Source organism: Podarcis erhardii (assembly GCF_964252035.2).
Source record: "Podarcis erhardii genome assembly, chromosome: 7".
NCBI lineage: Eukaryota > Metazoa > Chordata > Lepidosauria > Squamata > Lacertidae > Podarcis > Podarcis erhardii.
Window position 1 is genome coordinate 53,672,876 of NC_138511.1, and position 17,327 is coordinate 53,690,202.

The 17,327-nt window shown below is 45.2% G+C and overlaps 1 protein-coding gene across 4 annotated transcripts in view; it reads right to left on the minus strand.

Annotated features, from left to right (window-relative positions):
- The window catches only part of CBFB (core-binding factor subunit beta), a 44,560-nt gene extending 43,440 nt beyond the window's left edge, over positions 1 to 1,120 (minus strand). Inside the window, exon 1 of one of the 4 annotated variants that reach the window (XM_081871621.1) lies at positions 404 to 1,120. In XM_081871621.1, coding sequence (XP_081727747.1) covers positions 404 to 481 — 78 coding nt within the window. In that variant the 5' untranslated portion in view covers positions 482 to 1,120. The remainder of the gene's footprint in view (positions 1 to 403) is intronic. The other 3 variants (XM_081871619.1, XM_081871620.1, XM_081871618.1) reach the window with 3 other exon arrangements.
- Between the last annotated feature and the right edge of the window lie 16,207 nt (positions 1,121 to 17,327).

A 17,327-nucleotide genomic window follows, 5' to 3' on the forward strand; every position in this document is an offset into this window, starting at 1 on the left:
GTGTGCAAGCCACGAGGAGCCCCCATCATCTCATTACTAACACCAAGTTTGGGGTGTTTTTTTTTTTTTTTCAATCCTGCCTGCGATATTAAACTTCCACCCACCGACCCACCCCGCGCCCCTCTCTGAGAGCAACTCCACAGCAGGACAGCAGAGCGCTGCCATCGCCGGCGCGAAGTTTCCTCCTTCCTCTCCGCCGCCGCCTTCCCTCCCCCCTCCCTCTCCGGCGGAGAAGCAGCGGCGCCTGCCCGTCTCCTTCCTCCCGCTCCCTGCTCTCTCCTCTGCCGGCGGACTCCGCCAGAGGCCGGCCGCCCGCTGGGCACGGAGTCGCCCTCCGTCTCTCTCTCTCTCTCTCTCTCCACTTCCGCCCCGCGCTCTCTCCCTCCCTCCCTCCTTCCCTCACCTCGCACTCTCGGCTCAGCTTCCTGAAGAACTCCTCGTTCTCGAACTTGCTGCGCTGGTCCGGGACGACCCGCGGCATCGTGTGGCCGAGCAGGAAGCGGCGGCTGAGGCGGCGAGCGAGCGAGCGGTCTTGGGCAGGAGCGAGCTCGGCGGCGGCGGCGGCAGTAGCAGCGAGAGCCGCCGCCGCGACTGACTGAGCTGAAACCGTCCGCTTTTTCCCTCAGCGGCGCTCGAGCCCCACCTCCGCCTTTCTTCGTTCACCTCAGGCGAAGCCGGCTTTTGTCGCCGTCGCTGAGGGGAGGAGGAGGGCGCGGCGGCGGCGGCGCTTCAACGAAGCCCAACTGCTTTTGTATATATACATATATATCTTGTGAGGGTTTCCCCCCTCCCCTCCTCTCTCTTTCCCCTCCTCAAGCCGCCGCTTCCGTCTTTATTTCCCTCCCTCACACAACCCAGAAAGGGGTGGGTGGTGGGTGAGAGAGAGAAGAGACACTCGACGCGGGCGGGCGGGCGGGCGGCAAACGGTCGCGTCTCGCCCCGCTGAGGCGTCTCTGGAGCCACTGAGGGAGAAGGAGCGGCGTCTCTTTCCCTCCCTCCCTCCTCCCGGTTTCTCCTCGCAGCGCGCGCGCGAGTCAGAGAGCGCGAGCAACTTCCCTCTCGCCCCTCCCCTCCCGGAGTACTCCGGCCAAACACCCTCAACCATTCACAACTAACTGCTCCTAAGGCGAAGGAGCGCGCGGCGTGGGATTTTTTCCCCTCCCCTCTTCCAGACGGGGCTGGCCGAGCGCGCATGCGCCTCCTCTTCCTGGGGTTTAGACGAGGGCGCGAGGGTCCCATCACTAGTACACGCGCGTACTGGTGCTCGTGTCGGAGAAAGTAGGGCTGGGGGGGGGGGACAAAAGTCCAGCGCCCCCTCCTCACTCATTCAGGAGAGAGGGGAGGAGGAGGGCTTCCTGCCCTAAATGCATCGTGGAGCTGGCGCGCTACATCGCGCCGTTGTTACAATTTGTTGCTGTTATATTGTGAGATTATTGGCGTTCATGCTCCTTCGCTGGGAGGTTTTTAAGCAGAGGTTGAATGGCCATCGGCCAAGGGTTCTTGTTGAGCTGTGATTGCGGCATGGCAGGGGGTTGGACTGGATGACCCCTGGGGTGCCCTACCAAACCTACAATGACATGATTCTATGTTAATACTTTGTTTCTTATACCCCGCTTATACTACTATCGCGACTAGTATTATTATTGTTAATATATTTCTAAGTAGAAATCATGGAAGATACTCCAAAGGTCATCTAGTCGAACCCCATGCCGATGTAGGTGAGGTATATTTGGCATCCGAGGCTGCAATCCTAATTCCACTTAACTGGGAGCAAGCCCCATGAGATGGTGAAACGAGATGTAGACCACCACCCCAAATTACCAAGTTGCGCCACTGTGTGCCGTCCTTCTCTGAGACGGATGCCTTTTACTTCTTAGGAAGCAAGTTTGGGATGGGTCTTCTGCAGCCCTAACAGCCCCGCTAATTCCTCAGCAGCTTCAACACACGCAAATAAGTTGCGCGCGCCCTCGGCCCGATCCGATTAGTATTTGGTCAGAAGTCAGTCCCGCTGATTTCAGTGGAGCTTTTTCTTCGCCTGACATTTGCAGCCAGAAGCATCTGCATCCGTCGCAAGGCTAATGCTATGCAAGCCACACTGGAGCGTGATCTTCGAATATGCAAGACGGGGAAAAAACCCCGTTGAGATCAATAAGTTTAGACGTGGGTGTAGCCAGGATTTATGTTAGGGGGCGGAACCGAGCTATCTGCTACGCGGTTGGTCACTTAGTTAAGTATTTTTATTTATTTACTTGATGGGTGGCAGCTTCCGTCCCCTGCACACACATCCCTGGCTAAGCCCATGGGGTTAGACACGACCTAAGTCTGCATACTTTAGGGAGTGTGTTCCACACATCGCATTGGGAAGTTGTACTGCACAAACGCCTTCTAAGCTGCGTTAGACCAGAAATCAGCCGTTTGGGAGTTATAAGCGATATATAAATACAGAAGGCGATAAAGAAGTAACTAATAAGGACGGGCTGATTTCGTAGTAAACGTAGGATCAGGTTGCCCGATTGCAGTTCCAGCGCGCATCAGCTGCGAAGAAAGAAGCTACATCGAAATCACTGGGTTTTACTTCTGAGTAAACATGCATGAGGTCGGACTAGAAGGTGTGTGTTGACCGGGGAAGAGACTCTTAAGTTGTTGCTGGTTGCAGATAAAGGAGAAAAGGAAGAGGGTTGAGTTGAGTCATTTCAGCCCCCCCCCCACTCGCCGCCGCACAAACTCACACATAAAGCTCTCACACACAGTCGCCTTGTCTCGCTGGTTTCCGGCTTCCTGCCTGCAACGGGCAGAAGGCAGTAGCAAAGCAGCAGCTTTGAGTCCTGGGAGCTGCTGTTAGGCAGAGGTCCAGACGGCTCAGCCGAAACGCCTTGCCTGCATCCATGATAATGCTACCTGCCCTTGTTACCCGGAGGGCAGCAGGAAAGCAAAACATTGTATGCAGTGGAGGAAAAATAAAGTCACAAAATCGCAGTACAGTAATTTCTTCAGTAGTACAGATCAAGTCCCCCAAGTCAGGAGTGCAGCTGTCAAACTCAACACATCATTCTAACCAACCAGCCAAGGGCCTCCTGGAAACTTGCATGAGCAAGACAAAGGTGTAGAAAAGTCATCCTGTCTTTGGCCCATAGAGCTTCTGAATAAGGAAGCTCTATTCTTTTATCAAGGTTGGCGAATGGGTATACTCACCCTGAGAAGGAATTGTGTTTCCCCTGCAGCATAACGTTATCAAGTGCTGAAGAAATGTCCCTCTCTAACATCAGAGATGTTTTAATCTCTTTTTTTTAACTGTTGATTTTAATTGTTTTTAAATGCTTTTAATCCTTGTTTTAACTGTTTGTATTGATAATTTTAATACTTTTTGTAAATTGCTTATAGGTTTTGTTACAATCAAGCAGTATATACATTTTACTAAAGAAATCAAATTATGTGTTATATTTGGAGAAATTAAGCCTAAAATGCTGAGTTTTCATGAGAACTTGCTTTTTAAAAATTTGCAGACTTTACATGGAAATGTGTATTATGCAATGCAGTTCTCAAGCCAAGTAATAAAAAAAGTGTATACTAAGGTAAAGTGTGCATAAGCATGCATGTATTAGAGAAAATGACATACAAAAATGCATTATATGCAGGAAAATGACTTCTGAAAAAGTATACTGGCAACTGCATAAAAATAGGTGTGTGTCAGGATAAATTTGCACTAAAATGGTGACAAATTTTCATGAGGGCTTAAAAAACAACAACCCTGCAAACTGAAGTGAAAATGTGGGGAACTGAACTTAAGATGGGAAAAATTAGAATCTGAGAGAAACTAAACCTGGCAGATCTGCCCATCTCTAATGGTGAGTCGGCCCCAGGGAATTTCTCTGACAGTGATCTTCCTTGGGCAGAGTTGCTGCTTGCATCTGACTCAGCAGGCCTTCTTCCTCTGACTGATGACAGGGGTCATGATGTGTTTCCTCTCTCTCCAGGGCAACTGGCAGCTGGAGCAGAGTGTGGCAGGGAACTCCCTGCAGCTGCCTCTCTTCTGGTTGATGGATGGAGCCAGCCTGCTCTTCCCCTTGTCATGATGTTCTCCCTAGGAAGTGGTGGGAGCATTCTGATTTGCCACCAGGGACATTATATGAGGTTGCAGCAAGCAATTGTTATCCCACATTTCTGATGCATAAGAATATAAGAAGAGCCTGCTTGACCAGGCCAATGGCTCATCCTGTTCTCACAGTGGCCAACTAGATGCCTAAGGGGAACCAGGAAGTAGGACCCAAGCACAAGAGCACTCTGCCCTCCTGTGATTTCCAGTGACTGGTATTCGGAGGAATAACACCTCTGACAGTGATGGAGGAACATTGCCATCATGGCTAGTAGCAATTGAGAGCCTTGTCCTCCATGAATTTGTTGAATCCTCTATTAAAGCCATCTAAGTTGGTGGCCACCACAACCTCTTATGGGAAGGAGTTCCATAGTATAACTGTGCTGCCTATGACTTTGCTTATAGGAAAAAAATTGGATGTGTCGGGGGAGCAGATTTGTCACACAAGAACAACAAATCAAATTTCAGTGGCTGCTCCCAGGCTTTGGAACTCCCTTCCGAGAGAGGCTAGACGGGCTCCCAGATGGGCTCCCTCTTTGTCTTTCCACCGGCAGGTAAAGCCTATTTTATTCCAGCAGGCTGCTGAGAATTGACTGCCTTTAAGGAAAGGGCTCTTTATGTTGTCCTGTACTGTTTTTTAATACTGCATTTTAATAGATATGTTCTTTTTACATCGTTTAATTCCTTTTTCCCCTTCATGGATCACTGCCTTGCCATGGTGAAGGGGCTTGAATAACTCAGAGAAGCTATGAGCTATGCCGTGCAGGGCCACCCAAGATGGACAGGTCATAGTGGAGAGTTTTGACCAAACGTGATCCACCAGCAAACTATGGCAAGTTCTTAAAGAAATGGGAGTGCCTGATCACCTCATCTGTCTCCTGAGAAATCTCTATGTGGGACAAGAAGCTACAGTTAGAACTGGATATGGAACAACTGATTGGTTCAAAATTGGGAAAGGAGTACGGCAAGGCTGTATATTGTCTCCCTGCTTATTTAACTTATATGCAGAATTTATCATGCGAAAGGCTGGGCTGGATGAATCCCAGGCCGGAATTAAGATCGCCGGAAGAAATATCAACAACCTCAGATATGCAGATGACACAACCTTGATGGCAGAAAGTGAGGAGGAATTAAAGAACCTTTTAATGAGGATGAAAGAGGAGAGCGCAAAATATGGTCTGAAGCTCAACATCAAAAAAACGAAGATCATGGCCACTGGGTCCATCACCTCCTGGCAAATAGAAGGGGAAGAAATGGAGGCAGTGAGAGATTTTACTTTCTTGGGCTCCATGATCACTGCAGATGGTGACAGCAGTCACGAAATTAAAAGACACCTGCTCCTTGGGAGAAAGGCGATGGCAAACCTAGACAACATCTTAAAAAGCAGAGACATCACCTTGCCACCAAAGGTCCGTATAGTAAAAGCCATGGTTTTCCCAGTAGTGATGTATGGAAGTGAGAGCTGGACCATAAAGAAGGCTGATCGCCGAAGAATTGATGCTTTTGAATTATGGTGCTGGAGGAGACTCTTGAGAGTCCCATGGACTGCAAGAAGATCAAACGTATCCATTCTTAAAGAAATCAGCCCTGAGTGCTCACTGGAAGGACAGATCGTGAAGCTGAGGCTCCAATACTTTGGCCACCTCATGAGAAGAGAAGACTCCCTGGAAAAGACCCTGATGTTGGGAAAGATGGAGGGCACAAGGAGAAGGGGACGACAGAGGACGAGATGGCTGGACACTGTTCTCGAAGCTACAAACATGAGATTGACCAAACTGCGGGAGGCAGTGGAAGACAGGAGTGCCTGGCGTGCTCTGGTCCATGGGGTCACGAAGAGTCAGATACGACTAAACAACTAAACAACAAATTCCTTTTTAGCCATAACTTTTTATATGTTTTTAGCTATGTGTGTTTTATTTGTATCTGTTTCCATTTTTGTGAGCCACCTTGAGTCCAGGTTCTGGGAAAAGGGCAAAAACAGGATTTTCCATTTGCCTAGTAATTTGCCACTGGTTGATTTGGCACTTTCCACATTTAACCCAGGGACAATGGACATGATCCCCTCCAATTTACATCGTTTGCTACATTTAAGATTGTCCCTGCATAATAGTAGCAAACACTTGTGCCATTGACAAAAACAGGATTTTCCATTTGCCTAGTAATTTGCCACTGGTTGATTTGGCACTTTCCACATTTAACCCAGGGACAATGGACATGATCCCGAGCCCAGCCCAGAATGGTGGAAGGGCATTGCCGGCTGGAGGCCTCATTAGGGAAAGCATGCTTCAGTTTAAGAATGGTTTTGGTTTAAGAACGGACTTCCGGAACGGATGAAGTTCGTAAACCGAGGTACCACTGTATATGTATGTGGCAAATTAAGCTCATGTCCATGCCATTGCCAGCAAAAGCTTCCTTGTGGTATGTGTTGTTCTCTGTTTATAAAACACAGGCAGCATTTTGTTTGAGGGTCAATACAACTCCTCTTGTATGCACATTCTTTTCAGTTTTTCTTCTCCACTCCGCAGAAAGGGAATCTGAGCCCAGCAGAACAAAAAGCAAATATGGGAGCAGTACTATAGCAAGTTCCACCAGGATGTTCAGGGCTAGGGACCTGACATCCAAATGTTTTCCAGCATTGTGCCATTCTGTTTAAGTAAACCAGATCAATAGATTGGGATGCTCACTGTAAGGAAGAGCAGCATTAAAAACACATGTCAGTTTTATGTAGTTCTTGCTTCTAAGAAAGAGAATAGGAACTTTTAAAAATGTAACAACATAATTACCCTTTAAATACCCTTTTTAAAAAAGCTGTTTTAACACCCTGTCTTAAATTTTGAACTGATTTTATCAAAGTAACTGTGAGTACATGCTTTAATGATGAGTAAAGATGTATACATTTTTGTACAGTACCTAAAGAGCTTATAATGTGGGTGATGTCCAGATGCTTGGATTATCTTGTGGCAAGTGCCACTAGGTGGAGCTGTGTGTAATATGTTCACTATCTGAATATCTGAACAAGTCCTTGTTCATGTAGCGATCCAAGGAGAAAGCCTAAGAAACCAGCTTGAGAGGTGGGGTGGGATTTTTATTTGTTTGTTTATTTATTCTGAAAAACCTTCTGCTTTCTGATCACCGATTCCAGCTCCCCACTCTGAAAGTTCAGCAGCATTCACTGAAGCCTGGGGGGAAACTGAGATCAGGCCTTCATCAGAGAAGCTGTATAGACAGGCAGACACCAGCACCTTGGTTCAGTGCAAAAGGCTTGCTTGCTTGCTTGCTTATTTATTTATTTATTTATTTCAGACAAACTGATCCCAAGGAAGATGTTGATTTCATGCTGGTTAGTCTTGAGGAATCCACCTAGACTAATTCACAGGTGAGGCAGATTCACTGCCAGCATAAAAGGGGAAAGGAAGTTCCCTTTTATCAAGTCAAATCCCTGGTCCATTTAACTATGTACTATGTACTGTCCACACTGACAGGTGTTATCCAGGAGATGCTGGAAATTAAATGTGGCGCCTTCTGCAAGAAAAGCAGGTGCTCTCCCAATGAACTTGCCTTGCATTTGACACCTGGTGCTTTTACAACACCTAATGGACGATTGATCTGGCCAAAAAAACACAACTTATGGCTTTTGTAATTTTTGCCTTTACTAAATTCATTTCCACAAAGTGTGTATGTGGTTGTTTGTGTATAACAGCCAATCTTCCTAGTAGTTATTTTTGACGGCTTTCTTTGAACTACCTGGTACGGGTATAGTCTTGTCTTATTTACAGACTTAGGATTACATATATTAACAAGAAGAAAGAAAAACCAACAAGGTGTCTCTCTGTACTCTTAAGCCACTGACGTGTGACACTTGAAGCGGGAGACTGATCCCGGTGGCATGTACACACACGCAATACACAGATCCAGTTGAAGACAATAGGCTATTTGCAAAGTGCAATTATGTGCAGCTAGCGTGAAATTCATCCCACCCACCTAAAGCCTGTGCATTTGGGTTCAGTCACTGGATTGCACAAAGGAAAGATGAATGGCTAAAAATCACCACACCCGAGCCCTGAATGTGACAACGGGTTGAATCTCCTCATTTTCCCTGCCAATTTTCTCACCTAGTTGTCATCCTGCCAGCCTTCCACTGCAGGTTGCTGCAATGTCGTGTAGTGGTTTGGCTCAGGTCATTTTCCAGCAATATCACTCTTAGGGACACCCGTTTAACTTTCATCTCAGTCCTGCAGACATGGAGCAACTCGGTGCGCAGGGATAGCGGTGGAATCTTTTCAAATGGCCGGCTTTGCTTTATCCTTCTAAGGCAGAGATAGGGAGCCAGATGTTGCTGAACTACAACTCTCATCACCTAGAAATCTAAGCTGCAAGTCTCATAGTAGCAGAGGAAACTTGAAAAGTCAGACATGGCCAGTAGCAACAATTGCAGATAAGCTCTGCAGTAATGAATGAGCTTAGGACCTCTCTCTCTGGGACCAGAGAGAAGGAAGTTTACTGAACTGAATAAAGGACTGAACCACATTGCTTGCTACTTGAGTGCAATATGTTACTTTGTTTTGTTCATGTGATGTTTATATATAACTAGTATTTAAGACTGTTCTGCAGTAAAGCTTTGAAACTCTTTCTTGGGATGGAAAGCTCACATATTTCTACACAAGATTCAGATCAGGGATTCCATGGAACAACTCTTAACACTAATCACTGCCCCATGCGGTGAAGCATATAACTGCAGCCTCTCAGCCTCCAGGCTGTAGACTGGCTCCACTCAGCTGAGGAAATGAGACAGACCATGGTGATGAGAGATGAAGTTCTAGGCCAGGGGTCAGCAAACTTTTTCAGCAGGGGGCTGGTCCACTGTCCCTCAGACCTTGTGGGGGGCTGGACTATACAGTGGTACCTTGGGTTAAGTACTTAATTCGTTCTGGAGGTCCGTTCTTAACCTGAAACTGTTCTTAAACTGAAGCACCACTTTAGCTAATGGCCTCCTGCTGCTGCCGCGCCGCCGGAGCACAATTTCTGTTCTTAACCTGAAGCACTATTTCTGGGTTAACAGAGTCTGTAACCTGAAGCGTATGTAACCTGAAGCGTATGTAATCCGAGGTACCACTGTATTTTTTTGGGGGGGGGAATGAACGAATTCCTATGCCCCACAAATAACCCAGAGATGCATTTGAAATAAAAGGACACATTCTACTCATGTAAAAACATGCTGATTCCCAGACTATCTGCAGGCCAGATTTAGAAGGTGGTTGGGCCAGATCCAGCCCCCAGGCCTTAGTTTGCCTACCCATGTTCTAGGCCTAGCAGAATCATAGCATCATAGAACTATCATTTGAAGGGACCACGAGGGACATCCAGTGCAACCTCCTGCAATGTGGGGCTCAAACCTGCAACCCTGAGATTAACAGTCTCATGCTCTACCGGCTGACAAAATAAAAACTAACAAACCACCAGGTCCAGATGGCATCCACCAGAATTTGTTGACCTTCTAACAAAAATATGCAACTTGTTCCTCAGATGAAACTCCATACCTGAGGACTGGAAAGTTGCCAGGATTCATATACTACTTAATCATAAAAACCTCTAAGTTGTTTCCATAAAATATACATTAAAAATACTGATAAAATCAGATGTAAAAGTTATTAAAAAATCCCACTGCAAAATAAAAACCAGCAGTTTACAAAACATACGTTATAAAATAATACATGCTGAACTTACATAATTGGGTAGCCAAATATGTTTTTATCAGGTGCAAAAACCGGTATAGGACAGGGAAGGTGCCTGTCTAATAAAATTGCAGGGACTTCCAGTTTAAGTGTAAGTCCTGCCACACAAAAGGATTGGTTCCTGGAAAGTGCAGAACAACCATGATATAATGAGAAACGGAGGCTGGATATGGCTTTTCCTGTTGTGTTGGTGTCATCACCAGAAAATAGAAAGGGAAACTTGGGGTTGTTCCCTTTCAGAGCTCATTGCAGCTACACTTGTAGAAGTTGCAAGATCCAGCCAGTGGTGGCTGGCTGAGGGCAGACTGAGGTTGGTGGGGCAGTTCCTCATTTGCCGTAATGGACCAGCCTCCACTAAACCCAGGACAGCCTGCTTCTGCCGTCATCAGCACAGCTCCTCTCCATATCTTACTCACTGTCAGAGACTTGGGTTGGGTGGGTACTTTTTGGAGCACACATCGAGTCTGTCCAGGAGGAGAGTGAATTAACTGCTGCGGTTTGTTTGTTTTTCAGAAGAAATCTGCATTTAAAGGTGGTCTCAATTAATCACATCCATTCATTGCTTAAAGCTTGCTAGCCCTGCCAGTAACCATGATGGAATGGCGCCCAGAGAATGCCAGAGCTGGCTATTCAGACCTGATGATGTAACATGGCATGTATGCTACCTTATGTTAACAGATGTTCCAAACAAGCTGCCCGACTCTGCCTGTTATTCACTCTTAGAAATAGCAAAAAGGTAAATAGGAATCCATCTGCATGATTCAATGCTACCTATGTGGATGTTGGCAAAGGAAGCGCAACTATTTTCTCTGTTTCCAGCACTGACATTAGAAATAAAACACAACTTAAACACACACACACACACCAGAAAAATGCAAAATTGTTTCGGCTACATGCTATTCATGATATTAGGCATATTTTTTGTAAACGCCCCAAAGGCTGGAGGGCTTCCAAAATTGCAGGAACTTTAAAGCGAGTGTTTGGCATGTGCAGATACATATAATTTGCACAGGACCAGCCCAGTCATAGAGGCAAATGAGACAACCACCTTGGGGCTCTGGGATTCCAGGGGTGCTTGTTGCCTCGGGTATGTAAATGTCTTGGAAGAAGAGACACTGACTGCACTGTGGATGAGGTAGGCAAAGTCAGCTTAGCTGCTTGGCATCTAATGGATAGGCTTTGCGGTCCAGAGGACATGATGGAGCGCCTTCTGGTCTCCATCAGCTGCCCAGGATACAGGCGCTGATGTAAAGTGAGGGAAGTCAAGGTGCAGCAGGCATTACAAACGAAAACACTGAAACAGTGTCTTGGTCGACAACACTTGATCAGTTAGGCTGCAATGCAGGGTGGAGGTGAATGTGGAGGAACTTGGACTTCTCTGTCCATTTCCCAGTTAAAATAGATTGCTTGCTTCTCTTCCCCGTGGAAACACTCAGAAATATGTTGGGTTTTTAAAAAGCCCTCTTTGGGGGCATGTTGTAGGACTGGGTCCCCTCCAGACCTAATTTCTCAAGTGCGTTCATGACTACACAAAGGTCCTGCTATCAGAATGCTCATTATCCGAAATTTCAGTTATCCGAACACAAAGGGGGTCCCTTCAGAGCTCACAGCGTGTTCATACCACACATTCTCTCCATAGCTGTCAACTTTTCCCTTTTCTTGTGAGGAATCCTATTCGGAATAAGGGAATTTCCCTTTAAAAAAGGGAAAAGTTGACAGCTATGATTCTCTCCCCCTCTCAACTGCAGTCTCTTCCTACATACACAGTCTTTAAATCAGTCTGCACCCCCTTAGATGGGGTGGCGAAATGTGCCTCTTCCCATAATTTCTCTCCTTGAGAAAACGCCACTACCCAACCTGTTCTGCCAATCACTCTGACAAAAGAAGGGTATTGCAAGGAACGGTTGGCCATTAGAGTATTATTAAGCCAGGGAGCAACTCTGGATTTACTAAGGGGAATGCCAGACGACTTTGACTGGAAAAAATCACGGTGCTCATATTTTAGAAGCACAGTGTGAGTGTGGGATTTTCATTTATTAATACAAGTTATTGTGCTTTTTAGCTGTTCTGATGGTAAGTGATGCCTCAAGCAGTGGTATTAGCACACAGTGTTAATGGGGTGGGGGGACACATTAACACTATCAGGAGAAAGGTGTGTTATTTATCACATTAATGCTGACGTTATTGCTGGAAACAAGGAAGTGGGTGGGTGCCAAATTAATCAAAGCAGCATATAGACTAGGGCAGGGATGGGCAGACTTCAGACTTGGGAGATCCACTTCATTCTTTAGCTATAGAATCAACCTGAGACCCAGGTGCAAGACACAAGTGGTTCAAATGAGAGGATTTGGAGCCCTGGAGTTTGTGTTGAGTGTCAGAACTGCCTCCACTGTCTTACCACACAGAAAAATGACTCTGTACCTCTCTGAGGTTTTCTGTATCTTTACACATCTGCTCAGTGAAACACGTAGACAAGCCTTGCGTGCTATTCAAAGATGTGCTTGGGTTTATCTTTCTACCAAACTTGCTGCTAATCTATTTAATTGGGTTTGAGTGTTACAAGAAAGAGAGAGAGTAAATAAATCTGTCTTTGCAGACACTCCCCTCACCCATGCCTTTCCTAACCCGTCTTGAATTAGTACTTTGGAGGTATTTCAAATGCCACAAGCAAAAGAAACCATAGTTTTCCCCTCCCCGTATTGCCAGGAAAGAGGTGGTCAGTGGTCGGCCATAAATCCTGCTGGCTGGACAGCTTCCAGCGAAGGCGGGAGGTCTACATTTCATCAGGGTGGGGAGCCTGCCAGCTTGATAGGGCTCATGGCGGACAACGTGTCTGCTTTCTCCAAATATAGTGGAATATAATTTGTGCCCTTTTAAAATATGTTTGTTTGCCTAACGGAGCTCAAAGCAAGAGTTGTTTGGCTGTTTTATATTTGTGTCCTGTTCTGCGTCTCTCCCTTTTGCGCCATTTGCAAATATCTGCAGATCATTAATAGCTAAAAATATTCTCTGCTTTGTGGACGTTGTTCCAAACTAAACTTGTGGTTAATATCTGAGAGAAGGTGAGAGAAAGCGTTTGTGTGTGTCAGAAATTCACAGGTATTGGGTTCTTCTAACTTTCCTTTTCTCTTCCTTTTTTTACCAGAAGGTAGAGTTTGTCAGTTTACAGGAAGCTTACATAAAATATCCAGGATGTGGGGCTGCAAAAAGGATGTTAATTACAGGTGCCCAGAAATTAATTTACAATATGTGTATATTAGGAGAAATTTGCACCCGAACACTGGTGAATTTTCATGAGGATTTTTTAAATTGCCAATTGCTGCAGAAATATGGTGAACTGAATAAGACTGAAAAAAACTGAGCAAAATCTAAACTGACAGATTCATCCCTATATTCCTAATAAGGATGTAGTCGTCCTTCACTTGTTCTGTTTACAGGGATCCAAGTAAAGGGGCTACTCCTTGTGGCATCCGCCCTGTGGAATGCCCGCCCATCAGATGTCAAGGAGATAAATAACTACACGACTTTTAGAAGACATCTGAAGGCAACCCTGTATAGGCAATTTTTTAGTGTTTGATGTTTTATTATGCTTTTACAGTGGTGCCCCGCAAGACGAATGCCTCACAAGACGAAAAACTCGCTAGACAAAAGAGTTTTCCGTCTTTTGAGGTGCTTTGCAAGACGAATTTCTTAGGGGCTTGCTTCGCAAGATGAAACGTCTTGCGAGTTCTTGCGAGTTTTTTTCCTTTCCCCCCTTTTTCTAAGCCGCTAAGCCGCTAATAGCCGTGCTTCGCAAGACGAAAAAACCACAAGACGAAGAGACTCGCGGAACGAATTAATTTCGTCTTGCGAGGCACCACTGTATATTTGTTGGAAGCCACCTAGAGTGGCTGGGGCAACCCATTCAGATGAGTGGGGTACAAATAATAAAATTGTTGTTGTTATTGTTGTTGTTAAATCAAAAATCTGTTATGAAAGTTATCTGGAAGGACGGTATAAACATTTAGTCATCACAGCCACCATCATTTAAGTAGCAATGCAGACTCTTCAAATGGAAGCTTAGATCTTAGATTTGTTGCCTCCACTCCCTTCTCCAGCCTTTAGACTAAAACTAAAAGCTGGATCCTAAGTAAAATGCACTTAGTTTCTACTGAGGTTATTGGGACTTACCGTAATTAACTTTCGCATTAGGACCCAAATGAAACTTAACTTAGATACATCACTAGGTATCAGCAAATTTTCACTTGCCATTGCTCCCATGCCTATCCCCAAACAGCCATTATTATGCTACTGTTGCTTTCATAATCAAATCCAGTATTTTCTAACATGGAATGGACATTTAAAAAACAAACAAAAAAACAGCCCCCCACCAGAGCTCTTTCAACAACTCCCCCCCAAAAAAGCCTTTTTAATATGTGAAGCCGTTCTCTCGTCTTAATGGGCTCCATATTCAGGTAGTTTATGTTTAGATGTGGCTCAGAACCACGTCGTCTCTTGTAGTGCAATTAATTTGATGCTCTGTCTCCAATTTTCCCCCATTCTGCCGTGAGCGAAGCTTTGTACTTTATAAGACGTGTTGTTTCCTAGAGGTGTTGGCCTTCAGCCCATCTCCCATTTGTTTCCACCTGATTGCCAATATTCATCTGGTATTCATCTGAGGGAACTTTAATTGCTCTCTCACACACTGACTCCCTCGCACCGGCACCCTTGTTATGTGGGACGTCACTTACCTAACTTTCCCCTCTGTCACTTGGGCCTCGAGAGTTATGTAACGTTTTACATGGACACCTTCCTTTCTCCAGGAAGCCGCCCACACCCTTCAGAGGTACAAGAGATTTGGCTGGCGAACCTTTCATGGCACAGAAAAGCCAATATGCTTTTGCTCTCCTTTTGGTGCTCCGTTTTTAAAAAAGAGTTTTGTAAAGCATTCAGAAGAGCTCTGCTGAACGAAGGCAATGGCCCATCTAGGCCAGCATCCTGTTCTCACAGTGGTCAACCAGATACCACAACAATAGCTACTAATCATATGTACACCATGGGAAAGAGAGAGGCTTTCACAAACCACTTTGTCAACTTTCTCCAAAATGTTTCCAGCCCAGGAGCTGCAGGGGTAATTCTTGTATGCAGCTGGCCTTCTGCCAGGATTACTCCTTTAGCACACCATCCAGAGAGATCAGTCTTATGCTGCTATGATCTGCAGTGCATGAGTTAGAAAGAACAGTCCCAAAACATAAAGCCCAGACAAGGCCAGGGTGGGGTGTATGTGCGTCAAGAGAGCTAGGGCAAATCTGGAAAACCTTTTGAAAGCTAGCGCCAGGACAAAAAGATATGCAGTTATAGCATTCCTGCCTCAGATAAATGACTCTCCAGGGAGGAGTATTCCTGAGACATCTTTTGCCCACTGGTTGTAATTAAATGCATTTCCACTGAAACAAAGACAAAAGGAGAATGAAGGAGGACAAAAGCCCCTTTGTAGTTCTAGCAGCAAATGAGTTGAAAAATCTCTCGTTTTATTTTAGTTCTCAAAGAGCTGTGGATGGATTATATTAAAAACTCAATATGCAAATACAGCGTTGCTGTTGTTTTAATGAGGTAAGGCAGGTCTAATAGGCAGAGGATTTGCAACACATAAGGGTTAACAAAGTGAAGGGTTTAGTCTTGTCCATTAATTTAAATGGGTCTACGGTGTGTAGAAGTGACATCGGTTACAGTCCATTATGAGGAGAAAATGTGCACTAAGATGCTGGCATATTTTTCTGAGGACTCTTTTTAAACAGGTGCAAAACAAATTTAAGGTTGGACAAATGGAAAACTGGCCGGAAACTGGCTGATTTTTCCAGGCTTGGAATGGGAACTGGAACAGCAACAAGATGATGTCTCCCCTTCTTCAGCACTAGATCACTACCACCCATGGATTGCTGCCATCTTACAGAGACACCCTCTGTCTCTTGGAGCATTTTGGGCAAACCTATGAAGATTACAAAGGCCTCATCCCGTGTCTTTCTCTTGGATAGCTGTAACATTAGAGAGCTGCTCTCTGGAGTAGGAAGGTTGCGTTGTCATGATGGAGGGCTGTGCTAGATCAGTGTATTTCGGGTCCATGTAAGCTTCCATGTTCATTCATACATCTGTTTACTCCCATTTCCACATCACTGCAATTAAAAGAAACAACACTGTGAAATTTGCATTATGTGTACCATATTTTTCACAGAACAGGAATTTTTGTAAGCTTTTTAAATCCCCAAATACACATTCCCACCCACAATTTAACCTAAAATATGCATTTTAATATCCATTTTGTCATGATTTTTGATCCAAGAACGGCATTACAAAATACAGTTACACTCTCCGCCAGCTCATGATAAACAGGACATCACGGGGAAATTAAACATTCCTGCATTTTACTGTATTGCTATTCAGCAACTAAGTACATGGCCCAATGAACTCCCAAATATCTTAACTTTCATCGTCATCTCTTCAATTTTAAATGTCCTTATTAAGCCTATTTCTGGCAAAGATACTCAGGCACCTCTAAGGGCAGTACTACAGAGAGCTTGGATCCCACAGTGGTTAGAGTGTGGGACTAGGACAAGGTTCAAATTGTCACTCAAGCCATGAAGCTCACTAGGTGACCTTGGGCCAGTCATTGCCTCTCAGCCTAACCTACCTCACAGGGTTGTTGTGGGGATTAAATGAGGAGGGAGAGACCCATATATGCCAGCTTGAGCTCCACTGAATTGTGCCATGTGGCAATTAGCGGTTACTGGCGGCATTGCCACAGAGGCTGCCTGAGTGCCCCCGTTGCTTTTGTTGTCACTAATTTGAAGTGATATCATTTTACTGCTCACTTTGCTGCTAGGATTCTGATTACATTGTGCCAACATTAACAACTGCTGGCACAGCTGAACCACAGAATTGCTCTGTTTAATTCATGCAAATGGCATCTGCAACCAGGGATGGAGTTTGCTGTTCTGCGGCTGCTTGTTTTTTTATACACCATGTTATCACTACTCATACTTGGTCCATAGTAGTTTGCATGTTGTAAATTTGTATGATTTCCACACGGTATGGGGATCTGCAGAAATAATGTTATTGTTTAATTCCCCTGGTGGTGGCATAATCACCTATTATATAATGGATGATCTTTACTTTTTCTTGGAAAAACATAATTAACTTTGGCAATTGCTTTGGCCATTGCTGCATGGATTAATGCTATAGTAGGAGCCACCAGAAAGATTATTGAAAACATATAACAACAGAAGAAAAAGAAGAGTTTGGATTTGATATCCTGCCTTTCACTCCCTTTAAGGAGTCTCAAAGCGGCTAACATTCTCCTTTCCCTTCCTCCCCCACAACAAACACTCTGTGAGGTGAGTGGGGCTGAGAGACTTCAAAGAAGTGTAACTAGCCCCAGGTCACCCAGCAGCTGCAGGTGGAGGAGCGGAGACGCGAACCCGGTTCACCAGATTACGAATCTACCGCTCTTAACCACTACACCACAC